This window comes from Hippopotamus amphibius, chromosome 1, assembly GCF_030028045.1.
Source record: "Hippopotamus amphibius kiboko isolate mHipAmp2 chromosome 1, mHipAmp2.hap2, whole genome shotgun sequence".
Taxonomy (NCBI): domain Eukaryota; kingdom Metazoa; phylum Chordata; class Mammalia; order Artiodactyla; family Hippopotamidae; genus Hippopotamus; species Hippopotamus amphibius.
This window is the reverse complement of record NC_080186.1, coordinates 235,466,382-235,492,532: the sequence shown is the minus strand read 5'-3', so window position 1 is coordinate 235,492,532 and position 26,151 is coordinate 235,466,382. Positions and strand designations below refer to the sequence as shown.

The following is a 26,151-nucleotide window of genomic DNA, read 5'->3' as shown; positions in this document are numbered from 1 at the left end:
AATGACACCTATTTTTATCTCTCCTAAATTCAGGACCAATCGAAAGAAAGACTTGGGTTAGCCAACTGAAGCTCCCCTTTGTCACTAGTCGACACTGGGTTGCAGGGCCTGCTTTGGGCCTAATGGATGTCCTCCTGTGGAGCCAGGCATGGACCACAGGAAACCAAATAGGCCATTAGCAGTGCTCAGCAATCTCAGGCCCGCAATCTCGGGCCTTCCTGGGGGCCCACCTTTTAAAACCGGCAGAATGGAAATGTAGATGTACGCTTCCCAGGGGCTCACCACCACCCCAAGAACAGAAGAGACAGGAAGGGACTGAGCTGCGTTCACCTAGTTTCTGCTTCCAGATTCACAGAGTCTACTGTCCCACCCCTGAGAAAGAGTGAGTGCGCGGGTAAAAGGATGGGATCGTGAGTGTGACACCAGTGGAGGAATCACTAGGGGTGGGGAATTAGTCTTCCCCCTGCACCTATCTTCTGTTTTCCCTTCTTCCTTCCAAATAAATTTGTTGAGTGTCTTATATGTACCAGGCATCAGAGCTTACAGTCTAACCTAGGCAATAGGTATTAGGTAGTAATTAAAGCACGTGCTCTAGAGGAGACCTTCAGAGCTCAACTGGAACTTCTACTAGATGGAGGTGTTAAGGGCACTGCCTGAAACTCATGCCATTTCAGGTGAGACCTGCAGCATAGGAAGTGGAGGAGCAGTGGTCCAGGCAGTGGGATACGTGCAAAGGTTCTGAGGCATGAGAGGAACTACTCTAAACTCACTAGTGCATCTGAAGCTGAAGAGCAAGGGCAGAAAGGTGATGTGGGATGAGGCGGGAGGCCCAGACAGGAGCCGGATCACCAGGACTTTGTGCCACTGCACAGATTTTAAATGTTTTGAAGAGTCCTGGAATGCTATTGGTGACTTTAATTGGTTCAGTGATAGCACTGGATTTATTTATTTTTTTAAGGATTTCTTCAGCTGCACGGTGGACAGTGATTGGAGGGAATCAAGACTGGGAGCAGGAGACCAGTCAGGAAGCTGTTGCTTTAGTTTGGGGAGGAAATAAGAAGGGCTGGGTTAGAGGCGGCGATGGAAATGGAGAGGCAAGGAGAGATGTGGGAGATACTTAGTGTTTAGAACGGGGGTGGAATGGACCGTTCTTGGTGATGGATTGGATAAGGGGAGGGGTTTAATGGAGAAAGAGAGTCACGGGAAGCTCCCAGTTATGTGGCTTGATCATTTTCTACCCTCTTGACTGAGGCTCTTATGATCCTAAGTATTTGATTCCTTTAAATAGAAAATCTCATAATCAGAGTTGATTGCTACAGTGTTCTCTCATAACGTTGGACTTGACATTTCTTTGAAACCATTCTACTCTGGCAGACGAAAGCCAGTGAAAAACATCTGTGAAAACTGTGCATTCCTTAAAGGAATGGAAGAATTTATAACCAAAAGTAAAAATTATGATTTTCCCCTATAAATTATAGGAACACCTATAAAAACTCCTTATGATTTCTGCAGTGAATTCTGTTTTTATGATTTGCTTATTTGGGCAATATGTCATTTCTTTTATGTAAGTTCATAGGTAGTTTTCAATCATGCTTAGTTAAATTTTGAAAAATGCTTTTCTGTGAACATTTCAGATTCCCTTTGCCAAAGACTGTGGAAACAAGGAGAAATGTATCTCAGACCTCGCCCTGGATGTGTCCAGCACAGAAAAGGGCCTGCTTATTGTCAGGTCCCACAGTGATAAGTTCAATGTTAGCCTCACAGTCAAAAATAAAAAGGACAGTGCCTATAACACCAGAACCATAGTGAATTATTCTCCAAATCTGATTTTTTCAGGAATAGAGGTAAACTTTTAGTTTTATATTTATTTATTCTTGTAAAAATCGTGCATCGAAACTACTTTTCATACTGAGGTAACTTTTTATTACATTGATTTTAGAATAGAAAGCATTTTGTACAAAATTAGTACTTGCTAATGGTCAAAGGACCAGGATTTTTTTTTAAAGCTTTTGTTTTCATATATTTTTTTAGAGCTCTATGACTTCTTGTTTTTTATTTTTTTATTTTTTTGGGGGGTACACCAGGTTCAATCATCTGTTTTTATACACACATCCCCGTATTCCCTCCCTTCCTTGACTCCCCCCCTCGAGTCCCCCCCACCCTCCCCGCCCCAGTCCTCTAAGGCATCTTCCATCCTCGAGTTGGACTCCCTTGACTTCTTGGATTCAGTATGAGGGAAGGATCTCTGATATATCAAAATGGACTTGAGGACACGTGGGGGGGTGGGCGAAGGGGAAGCTGGGACGAAGTGAGAGAGTAGCACTGACATAGATACACTACCAAATGTAAAACAGATAGCTCGTGGGAAGCTGCTGCATCACACAGGGAGATCAGCTCGATGATGGGTGATACCTTAGAGGGCCAGGACAGGGAGGGTGGAAGGGAGCTGCGGGAGGGAGGGGACATGGGGATATGTGTATAAATACAGCTGATTCACGTTGCTGTACAGCAGAAACGGGCACAACAGTGTAAAGCAAGTATACTCCAATAAAGAGCTTAATTAATTAATTAATTTTTAAAAACTGTATGCTTCACAGAAGCCTTACACCACTGAAACTGAGACTGCATCAAGAAAAAAATGAGCAAAACACTCAAAGTCAAAACAGTTTAGCAGAAGGGCAGACTGGGAGTCATACATGTGCTGAACGGGAACAAAAAGTTTATGTGCAGAAAATCGACACCGTCCCCCGTTTCTATGCACAGTCCTCACACGGGGAAGAGAGTTGGGTTAAATGGCTATCTCATTGTCATGATGGGAGGTTTTTTTGGTTTTTGGTGTTTGGTTTCTTTTGGCCACACCACGCAGGTTGTGGGATCTTAGTTCCCCAACCAGGGATTGACCCAGACCCCTGGCAGTGAAAGTATTGGGTCCTTACCACTGGACCACCAGGGAATTTCCCCAGAAGTTTTTATTATTTTGGCAATAACATACAGCCGCATAAGATGTATATCAGAATGAATTAATACTTCCAATTTTGAACTTTGCTTTTAATTCTGACCTCTGAATGAATTCCCCTTAATTAAAATTCTGTATATATTTATATGAATTAATAATATATATAATTCATATTAAAAACAAATACACTTATTATGTACAATATTAAACTTTAATTGTCTAGTTTCTATACATTCAGATTTTCAATGACATTTCTCTCCATTTATTAGGATATCACTTAGGGACATGGTACTAAGATAGGCTTTAAGAAAGTCCTATATTACTACCACCTATTTTATTTTATTTTATAATAATAAGCATTTATTACTGATACGTACTATTCTAAGTTCTTTATGTTTTTTATTTTATTGAAGTATTGTTGATTTATAATATTGTGTTAATTCTGTACAGCAAAGTGACTCAGTAATACATATATATGTATTCTTTTTTATATCCTTTTCCATTATGATTTGTCACAGGATGTTGGATACCCTGTGCTATACAGTAGGACCTTATTGTGTATCCATCCTATACTACCACATATTTTAGATTCAGGAAAGAATGTTTATTAAAAATCTGAATGTACAAATTGATGCTGGGGAAATATGACCACGGAATTCTTCTCGGAAAAGAGGACTATATTAAAATCATTCTATTTTCTTCAACTGACTCTATGGCCTTGGCAGAGAGGCAGAGCTATGAAATCAACAAGGCCTCTCTTCTACTTCTATTAACACAGCAATAGTAGTAATAATAATGGCAGTCTTTTCTTGAGTCATAGTGTGTGTCAGATGCTGTTTTACAGGTTCGACTTATTTAATTCTCATTAATTCATTTGTACACAGGTATTATCGTACTACAGAGATTCTAAGATAAACCCCTTTTTTTCACACTTTAACATTTCTGTAACTGCATTTTACAAGTGCTATGTTTATTTAAAGGGCAGCATTATTGCTTCCTTTTTATTGGTATGTAAAATGCTGGTGAGTCTCATATTCAAGGGCATTTTCAATTTGATGAGATAAAGTTTGACCAACCCCTCTTGACAGCAGATCAGGCCCAGAGAAGTGCTGGGTCCTGACGAGGATGAAGCTAACAGTGGGGGAGTCAGAGTTTAAATCCTGGTGGTCCCAGGTCAGAGCTCAAGCTCTTACCCACTCCTCCAGTGATGACTGTTCACTGTGGGCTTCCATGTGTTGGCCCAGGGTGTGTGGGGTATTTCATGCAGCCACCTACACACCCTGTGAGGCAGACGCTGTTAGTGCTCCCATTTTTCAGTGGAAGATCTGAACAGGCTGGTGTGATATGCTTTATCTTACAGCCACCCTTAACTGCAGTGATGGTTTCACATTTCCATGGGCTGTGGGACAGGTGATCCCCGAAAGCTGTGACTCTCCCAGCTATACTGAGAAACAAACCCTAGCTGAGCCGTCTAAAGCACAGCTAGGAAAAGTCTGGACAATCAAGCTCAAGTATTTCACCGGCATGTCTGCTCTAATTCTGTTTACTTTCGCTTCCTAGGCTATCCAAAAAGACAGTTGTGAATCCAATCATAATATCACGTGTAAAGTTGGATATCCTTTCCTAAGAAGAGGAGAAATGGTAAGCACATTATAGAAAATGCATGTGGCAATTGGATATGAAAAATAATCAGCTCAAAGCCAAATATATAAATCCCTCTAATGTAGTTTAGGGTGACGTAGATGAACAAGATTGAATTCAAAATTGTGAGATCTTGGAATCAAAAGGCAATTGTTGCATGAGTCAAACTCAAATGCCAGGACCAAATTAAGAATTTTTACTGTACAGCTGAAATGATAAATGAAGCTGGGAAATTCTGGTGTGGGAGTCGCCTATGTAGTAGGCTTTTCTACTGTAAGAAAAAGAATCTTTCAAACCAGTTGGTTTAGAACTTTGTATAGAAACTCTCGTTTCTCTTTTTCTTAAATAATAACCTCATTGAGATATAATTCAGATACCACACAATTCACTCATTTAAAGTTCAATCGGTTTTAGTACATTCACCAAAGTGTGAATTATGTACCACACACAAGTGTGAATTAAGTATCACCACAATGGATTCTAGACATTTTCATATTCCCCCAAAGAAACCCTGTACAGATGACTAGTTACTGCTCTTTTTTTCCTCAATATCCCTACCTTCAATATCAGGCAACCACTAATCTACTTACTTTCTCTGTGGACTTGCCTATTCTGACATTTCATATAAATGGAATCACACAAGACATGGTCTGTTGTGACTGGCTTCTTTCACTTAGCATAATGTTTTCCAGGTTTACCTGTTTATCAGTAATTCATTATTTAAATTTCTAAACAATATTCCATTGTGTGGCTATATCACATTTTATTTATTCATTTATCACTGGATGGGAATTTAGGTTGTTTCCACTTGGGGCTGCTATAAATAATATTTCTATGAATATTTGTATATAGATTTAGTGTGGACACATGTTTTCAATTCTCTTGGATATAAACCTGGGGTGGAATTGCTGGATTATATGGTGACTGTGTGTAACATTTTGGGGAACTGCAGAATTGTTTTCCAAAGTGCCTGCCCAATTTTACATTCCTGCCAACAATGTAGGAGGATTCCAATTTCTCTACATTGTTACTACCTGTCTTTTTTATTATAGCTGTCCTAGTGGGTGTGAAGTAGGATCTCATTGATGTTTTCATTTGCATTTCCCTAATGGCTAGTGATGGTACCTCTTTTCATGTGCTTACTGGCCATGTGTAATTTTTTTTTTTTTGAATAATGTCTGTTCAGATCCTTTACCTTTTTTTAATTGGGTTGTCTTTTTGATTATTCGGTTGTAGGAGATCTTTGTATATTCTACATGCAAGACTCTTATCAGAAATGATTTGCATATGTTTTCTTGCATTCTATAAATTGTCTTTTCACTTTCGTGATGGTGTTCTTTGGAACACAAACATGTTTATTTTGATGAAGTCCAATTTATTTATTCTTTTGTCATTCATGCTTTTGGTATCATATCTAGGAAGATTTTGCCTAACCCAAAGTCACAGTTACTCCTGTTTTTTTCCAAGAGTTTTACAGTTTTAGCCCTTATATTTAGATCTATGATCCATTTCGATGAACCTTTGTGTATAGTGTAAATAGAGTCCAACTTCATTCTTTGTGGATGTCTATTTGTCCCACACCATTTATTGAAAAGGCTATTCATTCCCCCATTGAATTGCCTTGGCAGTCTTGTAGAAAATCAGTGGACCATAAACACGTGGGTTTATTTCTTGTATCTTAATTGTATTTCATTGATTTATATGTCTGTCTTTATGACAGTACCACATTGTTTTGATTACTGGAGCTTTGTTGTAAGTTTTGAAATCAGGAATTGTAAGTCTTCTAACTATGCTTTCTTTTTCAAAATTGTTTGGCTATTCCAGGTCCCTTGCATTTCCATTCGTATTTTAGAATCAGCTTGTCATTTTCTGCAAAAAAAAAAAAAAAAAAAAAAGCCATCTGGGAGTTTGATGGGGATTACATTGAATATGTAGATCTATTTGGGGAGTGTTACCATCTTAAAAATATTGTCTTCTGACCCATGAGCATGGGATGTCTTTCTATTTATTTAGATCTCCTTTAATCACCTTCAAAAATGTTTTGTAGTTTTCAGAATACGAGTTTTGCATTTCCTTTGTTGAGTATATTTCTAAACATTTTATTCCTTTTGATGCTGTTTTAATGGAAATCTTCTTTTAATTCTTTTCTGATTGTTTATTGCTAATGCATAGAAATACAATGGAGTTTTTTCATACTGATCTTTTACCCTGCAATCTTGCTGGAAGTATTTATTAGTTCTAATAGTTTTTTTTAGAGGATTCCTTAGGATATTCTATATACAAGATCATGTCATCTGCAAATAGAGGCATCCTTTCCAATCCTATGCCTTTTATTCCTTTTTCTCACCTAATTGCCCTGCCTAGAACCATACTAATTGAATAGAAGAGAGAAGAGTTCTTTCATCTCTTTTTAAATGATATTTGTTTCCATGAAAAGCAGAGAATAATTATCTCATTTAATGATAAACAAGGTATTTGCATGTATTTTCAATGAAGGTTGCTTTTCAGTATGAATATCTGCTCCTTACTCACTATTGAGTTAAGAGGGAAATATTTAACTAATCAAAATGATTAAAATAAGAAGGTACTTTATTTACTCAACATAGACTTAAACAAAAAAGGAGGAAAACTATCCCAATATTCATTTCAACTTTCTTATCTTTTAATATTTTATAATATAAGACTTCAAATTATATCCCTGACATCTTTAACACACATCCTAAAAAGCTGACAAAAGCTGGTTTGGTCTGTCTGTATGAAATCCTTAATGACAGATTATCTATAATGAAATCTTTTAGCTCTTCTTTTTGCAAATGAGAATTCAGAAAGGCCTTTACCCTTAACACATGTGGCATGGTTACTAGTGATTTAGGGTATTAACTACAAATCAATAATTATCATTAAATTCAATAAACATTTTCTATGTCCATTTTGCTTATGGAACTAACTAGAGATACCAATTTACTTTTGGAACCCCATCGTAAAGTCTGTTTCTTGACTACCTCAAATGAAATATACTGTGAAATTGCATTTCTTCCCTACAAATCTATAAAATACACATCATTCCTGAAAAAATATACTCAATTCCTCTAATTTGACATGCAAATAAGGAATATCAACTCATGTCTACTCCTCCTTTTGACCACTTTAATTAACCTTGGAATTATCTCTATTTCCTAAAGAATAATGTTCTATCCTGTGTTATATCCCAATCATTGGACATATTAATTGAAATCTAATAATCTCTTAACCATTTCTTCCTCTCCTTAGTAATTCCTTGATGCTTAGGGCAAAAGCTTAAATGAAAGTGTCTCATTGTCATCAATAGAGAGATGGAAAGATAACGTGCAAGTAATTTTTCCATGGCCTTTACACTTAGGATGTATTTTTAGATTTGCAGTGTAAGCAATTCAGGATCAGATCAATATGCACAGACAGCTTCTTCAGCCCCACTTCTCTCCTAGTCTCTTCCCTCCCTCTGAAGAGTCATCGGGAATGCCAAGACAAATGTCCAGGCCAGTCAGAGGGCTGAGGACAGTCAGGGAAAAGGGAGCTCACTGAGAGACTGTGGCAATTTGACCCACCCAATAAAGCTTCTACTGGAATTGTGATTACTGTTTCAAAGCAAAAAGAAAACTGTAGAGCTGCAGATTCTTAGAAGAACTACTTTTCTAAAAAATGTAACTCAAAAAATATGTGGGAGAAGAAAATACAAAAGAAAATTCCACACATTGTAATGTACAACCATGCAAATCTCAAGATCCCTGAATTCTAGTCACCCCTTCTATGAATGGTGCCTAAATTGATTAAAGAGCTCTAAGTTTCAAACCTTGTCCTGTCTAGAACTTAATCACGAAGATAAAATTTTAGGTAGCACTTATTAATTGTGCATTTTAGACTATCAATTTTGCTGGCCCAAATTCCAAAACACCTCAGTTAGCAGCTGTTGGGTTTGCAAACATTATTGTGAGGCCTCTTGGACTAGAATTCTGCTGATGACATATTTCTTCATATGAGTAATCTAGTTTTTGGTCTGCCTATTGGTGTTTATAAAGAGCGAAGAATTATATAAGCCATGTGCTCAGGCGTAGTTTCTCAAAAGTAAGTTACCTGTGTCTGAGTGTCAGTAAAACAAAAACATTTTCCAGTTTTTCTTAGATATTGTCTTAACTCTGCAATTTGTAAACAAAACTCACTGCTTTTTTAAGTTATGATTATTATAGTTTACTTTATTCTAAATAGTCAAGCCTTTTATTTTGTTTTATATTGTTTTTGTTATTCCTTAAAGATCCACAACTTTTTTATACTGTCAAATCAATAGAATCCAGTATGTTTTCCTTTATTTTATAATGAATACGTATAGCTGGTTGATAATACTTGAAGTTTCCATTTTAAAGAGGTTTTAATTATGACTGTTTCATAATTACATTGTTTATGATTATGATCTGGTAGACTATGGTAATATATCATTTATATAATTTAATATTTTAATCAAAGCAAGCATTCTACTTTACTTCTTTATCTGTTACTAAAGATATTTTTATTTTATAGGTAACATTCAAAATATTATTTCAGTTTAACACAACTTATCTTATGGAAAATGTGATCATTCATTTAAGTGCAACAAGGTTGGTTCATATGTGTGCATGAATGTGTGGGTATGCATGTATATGATTCTTTCATGTATTTAGGATATTTTGTTTTATAGACTCACTGGAACTTCTTACAGCTTTTATGGGATCAGTAGAAGTAGAAGGCAGTGAACCCTTTAGCTTCACAAAAACATCCTTATGAATAATTAGCAGAATAAAGAAAATTTTATTTAATAGAAATAATACACCTAACTGAATTAAACCATTGGTTCTATGAGCTATAAAATGTGCTGTAATCACACATCACTTATACGAGGGTGAGTCAAAAATTATCCACACTCTGGTTATATTAAAACTTCTGTTGGTCGTACTGCCTTATCAGTGCTTTCCGTTCAAGGCTACTGTCTCCCCAGTCACTGCTGTGCAAGTGTGAATGTGTTACATCAGTTCATTTGTAACTGCGATGAGAGCACAAATGGATGCCCCACTTGTGATCTGCACAAAAGAAGAGCAGCATGCAGTGATTCGTTTTTTGTGGTCTGAGAGTGTACCTGGTGCCGTTATTTATTGAAGATTTTGTGTGCCGTATGGAGAAAGTGTTTTGTCGTGAAGAAGTGCGTATGAATGGATAGAGAAGTTCAAGGAAGGTCACACAAGTGTTAGCCATCAAGAAGGAGCTGGACGCCCGTCCACATCCACGGCTGATGACAACATTGAGCGAACACGTAAAGTGATTCTGTCAAATAGATGAGTGACAGTGGATTATGTGGCAAATCATTTGCAAATCAGCTATGGCTCAAAGTTTCAACGATCAACAGTGCTCGTTACAGTGAGATGCTTATTGAAGAGCTGAAGCCTAAACTTCAGATTAAACTCAGAGGACTGCTATCCAAGGGTGTTGTGATCTTGCATGACAATGCACGTCCGCACACTTCTGCCCACACTGTCAACACTCTGCAAAAACTTCATTTTGAGGTGTTAAAGCATCCTCCCTATAGTCCTGATCTTGCTCCCTTGGACTTTCACCTGTTTGGTCCCCTGAAAGCAGCCCTACAAGGACAAAGATTCACTTTTGATGAAGAAGTGAAGACAGAAGTACATTCATGGCTCGCAGCTCAGCCTAAAACATTTTTTAATGAGGGAATATGAAAGCTTGTTGACAGATGGACAGAGTGTATTGATGAGCAAGGAGATGGTGCTGAAAAATGATGTATTTGTCTTTTCTAAAAGTTCATTAAAATAAATTCTACAGCCAGAGTGCAGGTAATTTTTGACTCACCCTCGTATATGCCAAATTGCATTTAAATCCATTTAAAACTTTACAGGCTTTGCTCATTTAAAAGCTTTTACTAGCTGCCCATCAAGGTCAACTGAATCATTCCAGGGACTTAAAGTTTTATGATAACCTTTTGTAGTTTAATAAATTTTATTCAAATCAGTCAAAGCTTCTGAAAGATGGCATGGAATACGCAAACTAAAACTAGCAAAAGTCTAATAAGGAAATTGAAACAGTGCTTACCTTTCTTCTAAGTGTAACTGTCCACTGGACCATAAGCAACTGGAGATACACTTTTATCATTTGTTAACTTTATTCCCCAGTAAAAAAAAAAATCTTATAATCACTAAAGAAATGTAGAGTGAATGAATAAGTGAGAAAATGAATTATTAGATGCATTAATTCTGTATGCTCAATTCAGTTCAGTTCAACAAATATTTACTTGAGGTCTATTATGGACAAAATGTTGAATTTGTCGCTTAGGGAGTATAAAACTATATGAGGACATGAAAGTCTGCATGGCGTGAATATTACAGTAGGGGACTGGGACTAGTATTTAGATTATCATAATAATGATAGAACAAGGGAACTTCGTTAGAGAAACATAAGCCATGTGTCAGAGGCTTAATGGAGGGTTAAATGATATCTCCTTGGCAATGAGACCCCAAGAGAGCTTTATCAGGGAGCTTATAACTGAGGACATTAAAGGATGAGTAGCAGTTCAGAGAGGTTGGTAGGCAGTTAGATGGAACATTTCAGGCAAAATATAGAGCTTGAGCAAAAACTCAGAGGTAAACCACGTGATCTGTTTGGGGGAATAGTGGGTGATTCATTTTAGTGCAAATAGAGAGAATACATAAATGAGTAATGGAGGATAAACAGAGAATGTACATCTTACCATGTATGGTGCGTATTGAATTTCAAAATGAGGCATATTTTCTTAGTTGAACAGGCCATGAGAAGCCAGAGAAGTTTTTAAGGGGTGAAGTAATATGTACAGAGCTGTTTCTTTGGAAGATTAACTTGGATGCAGTGTGGAATGGTTGAGAGAGGGACTGTTCACAGCAAAAGCCCAATCACACACACATCTATAACCCGAGACAGGGAGCTGCCTTCACTGCCCCATCATGAAGCCACTTCGTACACTTGGGAATAAGCAGAGCCTTTAAAGGGTATCCTTTGCCCATTCTTTGAGACCAAATGCTAGGTGCTTGGTCACTTGGTGGAGGGGTACGTGTGTTAATAATAATAAAAGCTAATACTTACTGAATATTTCCCATGTCCTAAGCACAATGTTAAGCATTTTACACTTGTTACTCACTTATCATTTATTAAGAGTTTAATGATAAAATCTCCATTTTATAGATGAAGAAACCAAGGCACAGAGAGATTAAATAACTTTCCCAAAGTGGTCAGTGTCCAAGAACAATCTCATACATTCTGGCCCCAGAGCCAGGTGACTATTGTATCATTTGTCCATACTTTTTTTTTTAATACAGAAGAGCATGAGACAGGTATAAGTGTATATGTATGTATACAATATATGCATGTATTTACATAATACGTAACTGAAACAATAAGTAAAATCAGGGGAATAAGTGCTCAACAAATAACACAATCATCAAGTACAAGGTATAGAAAGGCTATTAAATGAGAAGACAAAAGATTTTAGATTTACTCTCAGGTGTGTGATCTTAGGCACGTCTCTTCACAAGGGCCTCATCTGTGATAAAAAAAAAAAGAATCACCTGTGTGATTTGTACTAAAAAACACAAATTCATGAGTCCTAACTTGGACCTACTAGATCCATATTTTTTTGTAGGAGAGAAGCCCAATAATCTGTGTATTTAACCGGTGACCCAAGGATACTTATCCTTAATCTCATAGAAGTTTGAGAAACTTTGTACTAAATCAGTGTGGTTTTCAACCCTCGCTGCACTTCAGAATCACCTTGGAAACGTTTATTAATACCCATCTCTGATCTCCCTCTCCACACTGAATTTTTTTTAAAAAACTCAAGAATTCTATTTTGTGTGTATGCCTTTGTTTATCTGCCAAAATAAGCTTCTCATTCACAGGCTTTAGAAAGGTCTCTAAATACTCAATGGTTTAATGATTTGTGCGACTGTGCTGTGTTTTCTAGCGACAGTGAAGAGCCACCTGAAGCCCTTTTTGATAATGAAGTAAACATTTCCATCCCTGTAAAATATGAAGCTGGACTACAGTTTTACAGGTAGGAGAACACCGCACTTTCATGCTGATGCCTTCCTATAACCCAGTGGATCTCAGCTTGTGGTCCCTGGCCCAGGGCATCAGAACAACCTGGGAGCTCGTTAGAAAGGCAGAGTCTCTGTCCCCACTCCAGGCCTACTCAGTCAGAAATTCTGGGGGGTGGGGCCCAGGAATCTGTGTTAAACCCTCCAAGTGATGCTTGTGCACTCTAAAAATTGAGAACCAACATCCAAAATCGTCTAAAATGTGAGGTGATAATGATACCGACTGCATTAGCCGTCCAGTCTTAACTCCTAAATGCAAGCTGAAGACCCAGAAATCCTTCACGAGAGGCAATGTTCTTGGAAGTCACCAGCATATTTCTTGGCTCTCATTCTTATTGTGTGGGATCTGAATAGCCTGCCCGTTCTGGACATTCAAGGTTAAGTCATTGTTCCTTGACAAGAGCTATTTATGTCTTCCATTATTCATAAACCATCCTTTTTCCTAAGAACTTCTGACCCATCTAAACACCAGTCATGTTGGTAAACTTGCGTAAGCAGGACTCTAGGCTTTTGCTAAATAAATGTGCACAATGTACAAAAAGTACAAGAGTCTGTGTCAAGTTTAGTCTAAGACTCTTGTCATTTTATTAATTTATCTCCTACGGCACTTTCCTTTTAGTGATAACCAAACACAAAAATGAAAATATTGTAGGATATACATGTCGATTTTGCTTATATTTCTTAGCCTTTAATTCTATCTGCTGCTTTCTATTTTTCTGCTTCCATTTCTCTTGGTACACTGACTTTTCCCAAGAAGTTTTCATTTACTTAAAATCAAATTTCGACAAACACGTAAATATTTGTATTTGTTTTCTCCAAACTGAAGCACTGCTTTTAAGTATGTTTATATTACATTTCATTCTACCAAGTTCATCCAAAGAATGTGGAGAAGTATATGAAAAAGACTGAACTTTAAAGTTTAGCAGTAAATATAAGACTTTAAACTGTGACAAGGTAAACTTTTAAAATCTATTTAAAATTCAGCACTATTAAAAATACCAAGTTTTAGCCTGATTATTCACTAAATGTAAATGATATTAGCAAATTCATGAAAACTTTTTACTTGGTAGCAATGAAACTTTTACTTTAAAAACTACATATTTTAGTATTTTGAGCATCAGTAACTATTGAATTAAATTATAATCTTTCTCACCTTCCTCAAAGATTTAACTTTAGATTTCAGGGTAAAAGAATTTGTCTTTGATTTCAAATCTCTATAAGTACTTTTTGTGGGATTACCTGGTATAAAGAAAGGAAAAGAGTGTGGTCAAGCAAAAGTTAAATTTTGTTGTGTTTTACTTTTCTTCTTCCAATTAATTCTTTTAAGCTCTGCAAGTGAATACCATATTTCAATTGCGGCCAATGAGACAGTCCCTGAAGTTATTAGTTCTACTGTGGACATTGGAAATGAAATTAATATCTTCTACCTGGTAAGAAATTACCTTTAAATTAGTGTTGTAAAAGAGTTATTTGTAAGCTTATACATTAAATGAGAGTATTAACAGACACATACAAACACATTGGTTCAACAATTAATCTCTATATTCCAGCATATTTTTCTTTATAATTTCACTAATTTGAAATGATTTTATTTAAATTGATGATAATTATGCTTTTTAAGCAACTTTAAAGAGCCAAGTCTCTAATTTCCTTTGAGACAGAGTGACTGCCTAGAAAAAATAGGGAACCAAGTAGACACTACCTATAAAGATGTAGACGTTATTTGCACTTATTTTTTTACATAACTGAGAAAAGCACTTTTTAAAAACTGATATGACTATTTCAGAAATTGATATTTCAAATTGTCTTGGTAATAATTTCCTTTACTCAACAAATAAATGTATATCTCACTCTGCTCCTTGCTACCTTTCATCTGTATTATACCCTAACTTATTGGTGTTCCTACTGTCACTTCCTTAAATGATGTTTTCTATTACAACCTTTATTTTTATTTTTGAAGCCTTCATAACAAACCTTTCCTAACCATTATAGTAAATAATTATGGAGTTGAGCCTGGTTGTCATCTTAGGTAATGCCTACGTACGGACACAGACACAAGTTAATGTTAGTCAAGGAAAAGAGTGTCCAATCCACATGATGTATTTAAGTCTGTATTCAAAAGTATGAAGTAACGCAGCAGTGTGAGAAGTGAAGATGGGCTCCTTCTCTTTGGGAATTGGAAATGATGAAAAAGGGATACAAAGTGGAAATAAACGTATATGCTCAAGAATATTTCACTGTTTTTATTTGTGCCCTTTGCTGAAATGCCTGTGACAGCTCACACCGGGGAAGTTAGCATGAATGCCAGTCACTCTACTACTGGCATAAATTTTTGAAATGTAGGCTACCAGGTTTTTCTAGTCTCATATGCTTTTCCTGGATTAGAGAGTTCAGCAAACAACAAGGAAGAAAGGAAGGAAAGAAAGGGAGGAAGGAACGAATGAAGGAAGGGAGGAAGGAAGGGAGGGAAAGACTTTGAATGTTGTAGATCTTCATGAATTGTCACTTTTTAGGGTCCAGACTTGAAGCAGGTACTCTCAAACTGTTATAAATAATGTTGATATAAATAACTCTCAAACTATTATAAATAATGTTGATATAAATAACATTGTTAAGAATATCCGTGAGCATAAATCTTGTGTATCTCTGATTGTTTTGCCAGGGTAAAATCTAAAATTGGAATAATGGAATAAAAAAAAAAGAATATTTTTTATGAGACCCAGTAACTCTACTGTTAGAAATTTCCCATAGGAAATTATTGGTGGTACGAACAGCTTTATGCCCAGAGATACTCTTGACAATGTTATTCATATTAGTTTAAAATTAAAACCTGGGCATATTCTGAAAGCTTAACATGAATTTGCTTATTATATAGTTATTCACTGAGGAGGCAGCTATCATAAGAGTTGAGAGGGCACATTTTGGAGTTGAAAAAGAAAAACCTAATTCCGCTATTTACCAGCTCAGTGACCTTGGAAGTTCTTTATTCTCATTCTAATAAAAGAATCTACCTCATCAGGCTGTTAGGATTAAAGGCAATAATGCAAGTGAGAAAGTTAGCACAGTGCCTGAAGCAGTCAACAATAAATATTGATGCTGTGGTTGTCATTAAGCAGCTAATAAACACCACATTCTTGAAGAATCTCTAAATTTATGGGAAGGTGCCACAAGATAATAAATTTTACAAGTGGCACACCAAATTTCATATTTTATATGATACAAAATTCATGATACATATGCATGCAAATATGAAAGGTAATTTGTACACTAAAATGTTACCAATATAGTGGAATTGAAGGAGACGTTTTGTTTTTCAATATTTTCTGCTATTTCTGTAAGGAACATTGTTTTTAATCAGAAAGAAAAAGTGTGCACTATAGAATACCCAATTTCTGACTAAATATCGAAAAGCAGATGGCATTAGACTGGGAAGCCATGCCAGGCAAGCCCAGGGCGTATTACAATTAGAAGGTAAGAGGCAGGGAGCATGGTTAAGAGACCAGGCACAGCTGGTCAGGAATCTCCAGAATTCCAGGATTAAGGGATGCATTTAATCTTCAGCACCCACACAAAAAAAGCTCCAGATCTGAATAGCTCTCAGTCTACAAGGCTCAGCCAGGGAGGTCAGTTGGCCTTCCTGGCATCTGTCTCTGTAGATTAAGGAGCGACCTGCTCACCTAAGGATTCAGCCCAGGGAGGCCAAGGAGAAGGCTGGGGCCCTGGAGAAGGGGGAATCACAGCACCTGATTGTCCCAATGCAATGCACCTCTTCTAAGCAGGCGAGGACTTCTGGACAGTGGGTCCAGCTTCCTGCTGAACTTCATCCCGCCCAGCCTTCCTCCCGTATGAACCACCTCACGATTGGTGGCGTGATGTGATGTGATTATTTTAGGTTCGCGGATAAAAGAGGTGGGGATTGAGTGGAGAGTTAGTCTGATTCTCATCGGACTGAATTACCAACAGCCAGGGACACAACAACCCTAGCCATGGAAAGGCCTGTGAAGGGAAGCAGATGGGTGTCTGGTCTGCCTGTCCAGTAGTGGCCGATCCCGTCTAGCTGGGGTGAGAAACGATTCTGTGGGCTTAGAGAATTATAGCAAGCCGGGTTGAGGCACGCAAAAATATGCCCCCCTGTTCTGAGTGAATCAGGTAAGTGTTCCCCCCCTAAAAAGACTGGTGTGTTGAAAAGAACAACGAGCAGGGTAAATTGACAGAAGAAAAGTTAACTTTGATTTTGGGAAGATGAAGGAACAGTGTTTGATGGTAGCTGATGCACATGACCCCGACCGTTACACATCTTGATATTCTGCTTGTTTGATTATGCCAGTTCTCTGTACCGTGGGGTAAACCCTCTGCGTTCATTTCAGGATTCAAAATATTACACAACTTAATTCATCCATTAAGCACCAAAATCTTATGTAAGACAGAAGAAACACTGTTGCAACAGGAAGAAAGGATTACCTTTCTTTTTTTCCCTGTAGATTAGAAAAACTGGGCATTTTCCCATGCCAGAACTTAAGCTGTCAATTTCATTTCCCAACATGACATCAGATGGTTTTCCTGTGCTGTATCCAAGTGGGTGGTCATCCTCTGAGGTAAGTCATGTCTGCCTCGGAGTTGTGTGATTATGTTATCTTCTTCCATGCGCAACAAAAGCCTTTTGTTCTGCGTGCTACTTGGGATAAAGAGATTTTACCAAAGTAACATGGAGGGGCATTTAGAAAATTATACTACTACTGCTAGTAAAAGTAATAATAATGACTTCCACTAGTTATTTAGTAGATGCGTTAGTTCCTGACCGCTGCTGTGGTAACAAATTACCCAAAACTGGGTGGCTGAACACAACAGAAATGTATTCTCTCATGGTTCTGAAGGCCAGAAATCTAAAAGGACGGTGTCAGCAGTGCTGGTTCCCTCTGGAGGCTCTGAGGGACCCTGCGTTCCCTTCCTCTCTCCGAACGTCTGGTGGCTGGTGGCAGCATAGCTCCAGTCTCTGTCTTCGCAGGGCCGTCTTCCCTGTGTTTCAGTGTCTTCCCCTTCTCTGTCTCGTAAAGCACACTCATCAGTGGATGTAGAGCCTGCCCTACATTTAGAATGATCTCCTCTGGAAATCCTTAATTTGGTTACATCTGCAAAGGGCCCTATTTTCAAATAAGGTAACATTCTCACATTTCAGGTGTTAGGACTTGGGCATATCTTTTGGGGTTCACTATTCAATCCACTAGAGCAGATTTTAGATAACTAATTGTTGACATGCCTGGAAAGGTTGTTACACCTTTAATTTGCTTGAAGCGACCAAACCACCCTATAAAAAGACTCCTTTACTGCTCCTAAGCACACACAGCTTCACCCAAAACAGTACAATACTACTTACTCATCTCAAGCATTAGCAGTATCACGCCCCCTTTCTACCTATAGCATCGAATGAGTCCATATGGTAGTTTATTTTTGTGGTTTAGTCTCTAAAACTTAGAAAATCTCAATAAGTATTGAATTAATGCATGCATGATTTCACCATTTGACAATCTCTTCCTTGCAGAGATTTTAAGTTAAGGTGTTCTCAGAAGTCAAGAAATAGCAACACTGGTAGTTGACTTGTAATATTTCAATGTTTTCCTAAAGGTAAGGAAAACATAAGCCTCTGGCATTTACATCTAATCCAAAAAAGCAGGTTTGTGAGAATCTAGAAATAAAACTGGACTTGTCCTACTACTTATGAACCTCCATCCTTATTACATTTTATGAGGGATGTAGAGAGTTCTGGGGAAACAAAGGTTTATTAGATTAAGTCTAAAAAAAACAATCCAAGAACCAGCTAATTTACAAACATGGCATTTTAGCATCTATAGAGCCGCTTTCTCATATCTTCCTCCCACACAAAGTGTCTTCCCCTGGTGTATAGGGACTGCAAAAGTATTATTGGATGAATACATAGATACAGACAAAAGTTCCTCTCTGGATTTTTTTTGGTTTGTTTATTTTATAAACCATTATATGAGCCAACATATTGGCTAACAAATGCTAACCCTTTTTTCCCTCAGTAGACTTAATTTTTTTTCTCTATTTTATGGGATTCCACAAACTAATGTTGGATAAAAAACACATTCATGTAATAGTAAGTTCTACTAGTACCCTTCCTTTTCTGTAACAAGCTCACTGCTAGCTATTACAATTCAAAATGGCATGGTAACAGTAATTATTATCTGGGGTGGGTGTATGTATATGGCTGGTGTGAAAAAGCTTCTTCCATATTGCACACTTATGAAGATGGATCTTTCATGTAAAAATTGCACTAAAACAATGATAGCCATTGCTGTCATTCACAGATTCTTCACATTATTGCACCAAGTCATTTTTCCCTCTGACATTTGGCATTGTCTGATAAAAGACATATTTTTATTTCTTAGAATGTCAACTGCAGACCCAGTAGCCTCCAGGATCCTTTTGGTATCAACTCGGGGAAGAAAATGATGATATCCAAATCTCAAGATTTCAAACGGGGCACCATTCAGGTAAATTCAAATTACCAAGACAAGTGCTAATTTTACTCATGGCTTCCAAGTGAATAAATTCAATATCAGCTGAAAAACAACTATGTTGTAGAAGATTTTGATATACTGTCTTTTTTCAAATGGCAAGAATACTAATTTGTACCTCTGGGCATTTAAACAGGACTGCAGTGCATGTAAGTTTGCCACCATCACGTGTAATCTGATTCCTTCTGACATAAGCCAAGTGAATGTTTCACTTATCTTATGGAAACCAACTTTTATAAAAGTAAGTGATTGTATGGTTCTCTGCAGTAATTGAATAATATAAACAAATATTTGTTTATCACTTAATAAAAACAAAGTACAGTGCTTCTGTATGAAGAACACAAGACTGGAAGTCTGAAAAAATGTGGTCCAAGCCCCAGTTCTACTAAACCAGCTATTTTGGTGTCATTTTCCTTGTCTATTAGTAACTAAGTTATCTCCAAGGTCCCCTTTCATGTATATGCTTCTTTTTAGCCTCTCTTGTTCTTTCTTTTGCACTTCAAGAGATAAACGCCTACACAGTGCGAAAGTTTGCATTTACCTTAATACCTTAGAACTCATTTAAAAGACAAAAAAATTATGGAGAGACAATCCTTGACAACATTAACAAAGAATAGATCTAACATATATTATAGACTCATTGCATTAGATCAGACTACCTATCTACCCTATCTATCTGTCTATCTATTTTGGAGGACATTTTAACCCCCATAAAGTCAAATCCATCTGACAACTAGCTACTTTAAAACTTAATCTATTGTATTTTATATTATTTGTTTCTCTATTAGAAGTATTTTGTTAATTATATGAAATTTCCATGTTTAGATTTGATCATATTGCTATTTTTTGTCACAAATTGTTGAATATTGGTAATTTCATGTTTCATCCTAAACAAGCTCTTATGTCAACCTCATTAGCAGAGAGTAGCTATTCCGTATCCAGCTACATGAAAGGAGGGCAGGGTTTGGAGTTTGTTTTGCAAAGGATGAATGTGAATAGAAACTGTGTTACTCGGAAAAATTCCCCATTCTCTAACAAGAATCTAAGTGAGAATTTGAGTGCAGAGAGGAAAGGTGGATACAGTCATCATTTCATACCACCAGTTCCATCTAGATGTTAAACCAGTGTTTCAATCTCTCAGGAAAATTTTAATTTGCAAAATTGCACTAAAACATGACTAGCTCTCATTGTGATTAGCTCAATATGTTGAAAATAAATCCTGTTTGCTTTTCAGACACATTTTTCCAGCTTAAATCTTACTGTAAGGGCAGAACTTCAGAGTGAAAATACATCACTAGTTTTAAGTGCTGGCAATCACAAAAGAGAGGTAAGTGTGCCTCCAAGTTTTGAAAACATTAAACATTTCACTCTGTGACATATGTTTTATATTTGCTTGTAATCCCTAAAGCAGTGACTCGCACTGCTCTCAATAAGCGACAGACTTTCTGCTTCAAATTACACTTGATTAGCTTCAAGTGTGATTTCAGTCACTCTTCTTTGTAAGAAACCAGGAAAACCATATTTCCAATTAACATGCCATGTTTGACTTTATTACTTATAACCATCACAGTAAACTGATGTTTTTACTCTCTCCTTGATAACAAATGATGCATTTGTAATTTTACTCCTTAAAAACTGACATTATAAAATGGAATTGACATCTGAAGAACAGACTTGAAAAACAACTTCTTTATAGAAAGTGTCTTTATACTGTATAGGAATACATGTAAATTTTTTAAGGTTTTCTTCATTTAGTCATTGGGAAATTCACTACAAAATTGAAGTATTATTCTCCAATACAAATTCAGGCTGGAGTCCTTGGTAAGATAAAAGGGTTTGTGTTATTTTCTCTTGTCCGACTATAAAATAAAACCAAAGTACCTGTTACAGATCGTGGGCACTTCAGCATAACTTCCCCTTTTGTCATGAGAGTTTAAGTATTTTGTATGGATATCATGAGTCATAAAATTCTATTTGGAAGCTACCTAACATTGAGATTTTTTTTTTTTAATTTCAAATTAGTACCTATTCTAAATGATTCCAATGACCTCTGATTAACATTTACTTTTAAAGAATATATGCATAGAATATCTGGATATAATGTGAACTCACTTTATAAAGAGCACTTAGCCCAATAAATAAAAAATTATCCCACATGTAGAGAAGCTACAATTTCACCAGCAAGCACCAAAAAAGTATGAGTATATCTTATATTGGAAAAGAGTATATCTGATTCCTAAATATGTTTGTTAAAATTTTATACTTAGCTTTATTTTCTCTAAAAGTTAGTTTTAAATTCCCCATGGAGCTGTTTATTCTACATTTTATCCTAAAGAAAAGTTATACTTAAATTGTTAAAATTACTTAAAATGATCATTCTGTAGTTGAATGATCTTGGGGAAATCACTGATCCCGTCCACACTTCCATTTCTGCACCTCTAAGTTGAGGGAGTTGTTTTAGAGGTGTTTAAAGTCTGTCTTCAGCGGTCTGACCCTGTGCACATCCGTGCTCCTGCCAGCTCTGTCTTCCCGAGATGCACGAGCAGCAACCTGCCTGGAGCCTGCCTCTGAGGCGTTTGGATCAGTATCCACTATATGCAGATATCCCCCCTGTTAGTTTCTTTTCTTACCCCTGCGCTTGCCTTCTAGGTTAAGGAATTGAGAAGTTTCCCATTAAAGAGAGATACAGAACCTTGAGCTATTAGTGGTCATTGATAGCTGCCCTGATTTATTTTTTCTCAGAAACCTAAGGATGGGACACAGGGCAGACAAGTTTCACTGAGCTTTGGGTACCACCCTGAAAGAGCTTGAGTAGCTGGAACACTAAAAGCTGCCTCCTTCAAGATTTACTTCAGTTAAGACCTCATTGGTAGATGCTAAGAGTAGGTCAACTGAAATAATGTGGTATCATAAAAAACACATTGGGGTGATGTGTGCACGAATTCATCTATCTGTACATTTGAGATTTGTGAATCTTACTCTACGAAAATTATCCCTCACTTTGTAAACGAAAAGGAAAGCATGTTAGAATTAAAGTTACAAGCAGAATTAGAAGACCTATTCAGGTTTATATGTCAACCGGTGACAACGTTACAGCCCAAACGCTATTGCAATAATACGCTGAAGGCTGCTAATAAACCTTTAAAACATATAATCCTGCGGGTTCTCCCTGAGTTAAATTCACCTCTACCTTTGAGAATTCTGATTCATAAATGGTTTCCCCTTTATGTGTGAATTTCTGAAGGATGAGATTATACAACGGTTTGGGTAATAATGAATAGGACACGGGTCGACTTTTAGAATAGATGAAGGGCATTTTAAAGTGGACACTCATTGTTTTCTCTGCGTGCAGGAATGAGATCAAGTACTCTGTTTGGTAGAACATTACAGCCTGCGAGGACACAGTAGACTGGGACGTGTCACGGGTGTTATCAAGGTTAACAGTCTCGTGTACTGATTTCCAGCTCGCTATTCAGGTGTCCAAGGACGGGCTGCCGGGCAGAGTGCCGCTGTGGGTCATCCTGCTGAGCGCCTTCGCGGGGCTGCTGCTGCTGCTGCTGCTCATACTGGCGCTGTGGAAGGTGAGAGCCAGAGCGCCTTTCCCGTCTCTGCTTCGGCGGTCAACAGCACATCGGTGAACCACACTGTGGTTTGTCCATGCCGCGGAACATAGGGTCACATAGCACTAAAACCGTGCAAACGATCGTCAAGACACAGAGAAAAGTGTATATCTCGAACCCTGGGCACACCTTGATCCCATTTTTATATCAGGAAAAAAAAATAGACACATCCAAAAATTATGGGAGATCTCTCTAAAGGTTGGGATTAGAGGGGACCTTCATGGGTCTATAACACTGGAAATTTTAAATTAAATGTCAATTTTATAAGCAGAGAACAATGAAAACTCTCTTTTGTAGAAAAAGAAAAGAATGAATTCCTGTGTCAATGTAAGAATATATAAGCACAAGAATTATGGTTAGGATAAGCCCTATCCTAATCACACATCTGTATGTATCTTAAAAATTAAATGCTTCCTTAATATATAAAAATACCGCATTTTATTCAACAGTTGCATGCCTGCATGAGAAATGAGAGATTTGTGCAATTAGTCAATGAAATGGAAATCTTATAGTTTCATAGACTCCTGTTTCAAATCCTCCCGTAAAACTGAGTGACCATCTATTTTCTGTCGGGTCAATCTCTATATGTACATAGATGTTTTGCTTAAATTGAGATATGCAACATTTTTCAAACACTTACCTGTATCTTTTTCAAATTAAGCAGATATGAAATGATAGCTTTCAGGCTAAATTTAATAGACAATAAACTCTCATAGAGAAGTTGAATTTAATGTTTTTCTAGTTAAATATCAAATTGGCATTTATTCTAGCATATATCACCCTGTGTTTTACTTATTGTTTTGTTAAAAGGCTAAACTATGTTAAAAAATACAGCTTGTGGCTACATATTCATTTCTCTGATGCCTGAGCAACAGAATTATCTTTTCATCAAATAGTTTAAACAACAGATTTCTCTCCCACCAGATTATCAACTGCTCCTGTTCTTTCTGACTCTTACAACTAACTTCCTCTTTTGGGGGGGTTACTCGCAGAAAAGATGAACAAAGCCATGTCAGAGATATCCATCGGGAGCGTTTAGTTCCGTAAATAGAACCCATAGCTTTCCTCCAGCAAATGCTCCAGGACAGAATTCTCCACCATCTCAAACCGCCAGCTGTTCCTCCTACGTTACAGGGTATCCGTGTTCTGTCTGTAATACCTGCCTTTGCCACACTGTGGTACCCAAGGCCCGGCTTAGTGGTGTCAAGATTGTGCTTGAAATGTAGAAAGTGGTTTGTTTCTTTGTTCATATGCACCTGTAATAGAACATTTGACTGTTGATTTCTTTCAGTATGGTCTTCTGAGCACAGCACTTGCTCGTATAGTTTTAGGACACCGCTGCCAAGAGGAGAGGAAAGCCAGAGCTGACATTTGGATAGTCTCTCTAGTTGCATACCTCTGTTTAAAATTACCAAATACATTTCAGCCACCTGGTTTTTCATCATCAGTCTGAAAAAGCATAGGTGTGAAAACAAACCCATTCTTCCATCCAGGGGATATTTTGATGAGACATCTTGATGGCTTCTTAGATCTTCTTTTTCAGCCCGACTGGACGGTCCTGACCGGTAGATGTGGTTAGTTGAGCCACATCGGTGGGAGCGCCAGCAATGAGACCGGTGATTTCACAGGAGAAGACAGGGGAACTAGCACTTCCTGGGTGGGCTGTTCACCAGGAGCCATTTCAAAGGTTTTCACTCTGAAATTAATATCACCCCAATGAGGAACACACTATTATGGACCTCGTTCTGTACACGAGGAAGCTGAGGCATAGAGAAGTTACGTATGTTTCCCAAGGCCACGTGCTTTGTCAGGTTCAGAGTCACGGTCTGACCCTGGGCCGTTTCACTTCTGCGCCAACACGATTAGCCTCCTCACTCTGTGTTCCTTCTCGCTTCCATTCACTCTGATTTCCATGCAACCTTTCCAACGAAGTATTTTAACCACATTTTATACTTGGGGACACTGAAGCAAACAGAAGGTAACTCTCCCAAGAGTTACCAGCTAGTAAGGGACTGGGTTCAAGAAATGCTCTATCTGCAAAGCCCACCCCGTATCCAATATGTCCTACGGCTGCAGGCTATTGGGGCAGGGCTCCTCACCCTGGAGCTCCAGGAATTGGGTTTGGTGCAAGAAGGTCATGAACTCCTGAAAGATATAACAATATACATTGGTTGGATTCAGACTTTCAGTAGCTCCATCAGACTGAAAAGATTAATTGGCCCTCCTCCTGCTTGAACCTCCCTGAAGCATTTGGTCTGCAGTTGGCTCAGAAGAGCTACTCTCACCCCCAGGCATCTTTCCAGACTAATTAGATATGGAGCAGAGACCTCAGGACTATCCTTTTCTTCCTTCTTCTTCCAAATCCCACCAGTCTAGAAGTTCATCAAAACTCTCAGTTTGAGATTTTGTGCAGGTAACGGGCAAAAGGTTGCTCCTGGAGCTGGAATTCCATTTCAAAAGGCACAGTCTTTATAGCTTTATCTTTGTAGCATGCATAGCAGAGACTAAAGCTTGACAAAATCTTAGTAGGTGCTTAATATACTTAACGTTTTAGGGAGAAGGCTTGTAGAGGACACAGGGTTAAATAGATTGGGAAACATGTCCTGAAATGTGGTACCACATACCAAGGGAGAAACCCAGTCAAGTCAATATAACCAATAGGATAGAATGTGTCTGGGTCCACAGAGGAGCCCTGAGAAATCAGATGGTTCCTCTCTTAACTTGATCTCATACTAATGTTGAAGATGCACCCTTGATGGTTTATTTACTAATCCTGAAGCTTTGTTCTTCACCCAATTTACATATCCTTGAGGAGTGTGGATGGGGAATAGCACTGCCATCTATTAGTCTTTTATATGTTAATATAAATGTTTTCACTCAATGTTTATTCTATATTAAAGTCATTGAGTGTGTATTTCTGCCAGGGACTGTTTAATCAGAACTTTGCCACAGGATTTTGAACTAGGGGGACAAAATAAGATAATTCAGTAAATACAAAAAGAAAAAGAAGGAGAGCGAAAGCTACCAGGAAAGTCTGGGCACTGAAAGCAAACTTAACTTGTGGCAAACATTGGCTAATATTGGCCCTGCTCAGTTTGAAGCTATAAACTGTATTTTCCTAATCTCCACTCTGATCACCCAACTTCCACTGAAAACCCAATGTTAATAGAATCAATCGGGTGGAAGATTAGATAACAGACGTTAAGTGTTTTGTTTGTTTGTTTGTTTAAGCTTTTTTTTTTTTAATTTATTGG

The 26,151-nt window shown here is 37.5% G+C and overlaps 1 protein-coding gene across 4 annotated transcripts in view; it reads left to right on the top strand.

Moving 5' to 3' along the window:
* Positions 1–26,151, top strand: part of ITGA1 (integrin subunit alpha 1) — a 172,225-nt gene that overhangs the window by 130,265 nt on the left and 15,809 nt on the right. For all 4 annotated transcript variants that reach the window (XR_009054886.1, XR_009054885.1, XM_057743741.1 and 1 more), the window contains exons 19-28: positions 1,635–1,844; positions 4,517–4,597; positions 9,149–9,225; positions 12,609–12,698; positions 14,069–14,171; positions 17,223–17,336; positions 19,149–19,253; positions 19,414–19,518; positions 20,512–20,604; positions 22,742–22,858. Coding sequence is in view for 2 of the 4 variants with exons in the window: in XM_057743741.1 (XP_057599724.1) it covers positions 1,635–1,844; positions 4,517–4,597; positions 9,149–9,225; positions 12,609–12,698; positions 14,069–14,171; positions 17,223–17,336; positions 19,149–19,253; positions 19,414–19,518; positions 20,512–20,604; positions 22,742–22,858 (1,095 nt within the window). In the remaining 2 variants the exon portion in view is untranslated. The remainder of the gene's footprint in view (positions 1–1,634; positions 1,845–4,516; positions 4,598–9,148; positions 9,226–12,608; positions 12,699–14,068; positions 14,172–17,222; positions 17,337–19,148; positions 19,254–19,413; positions 19,519–20,511; positions 20,605–22,741; positions 22,859–26,151) is intronic.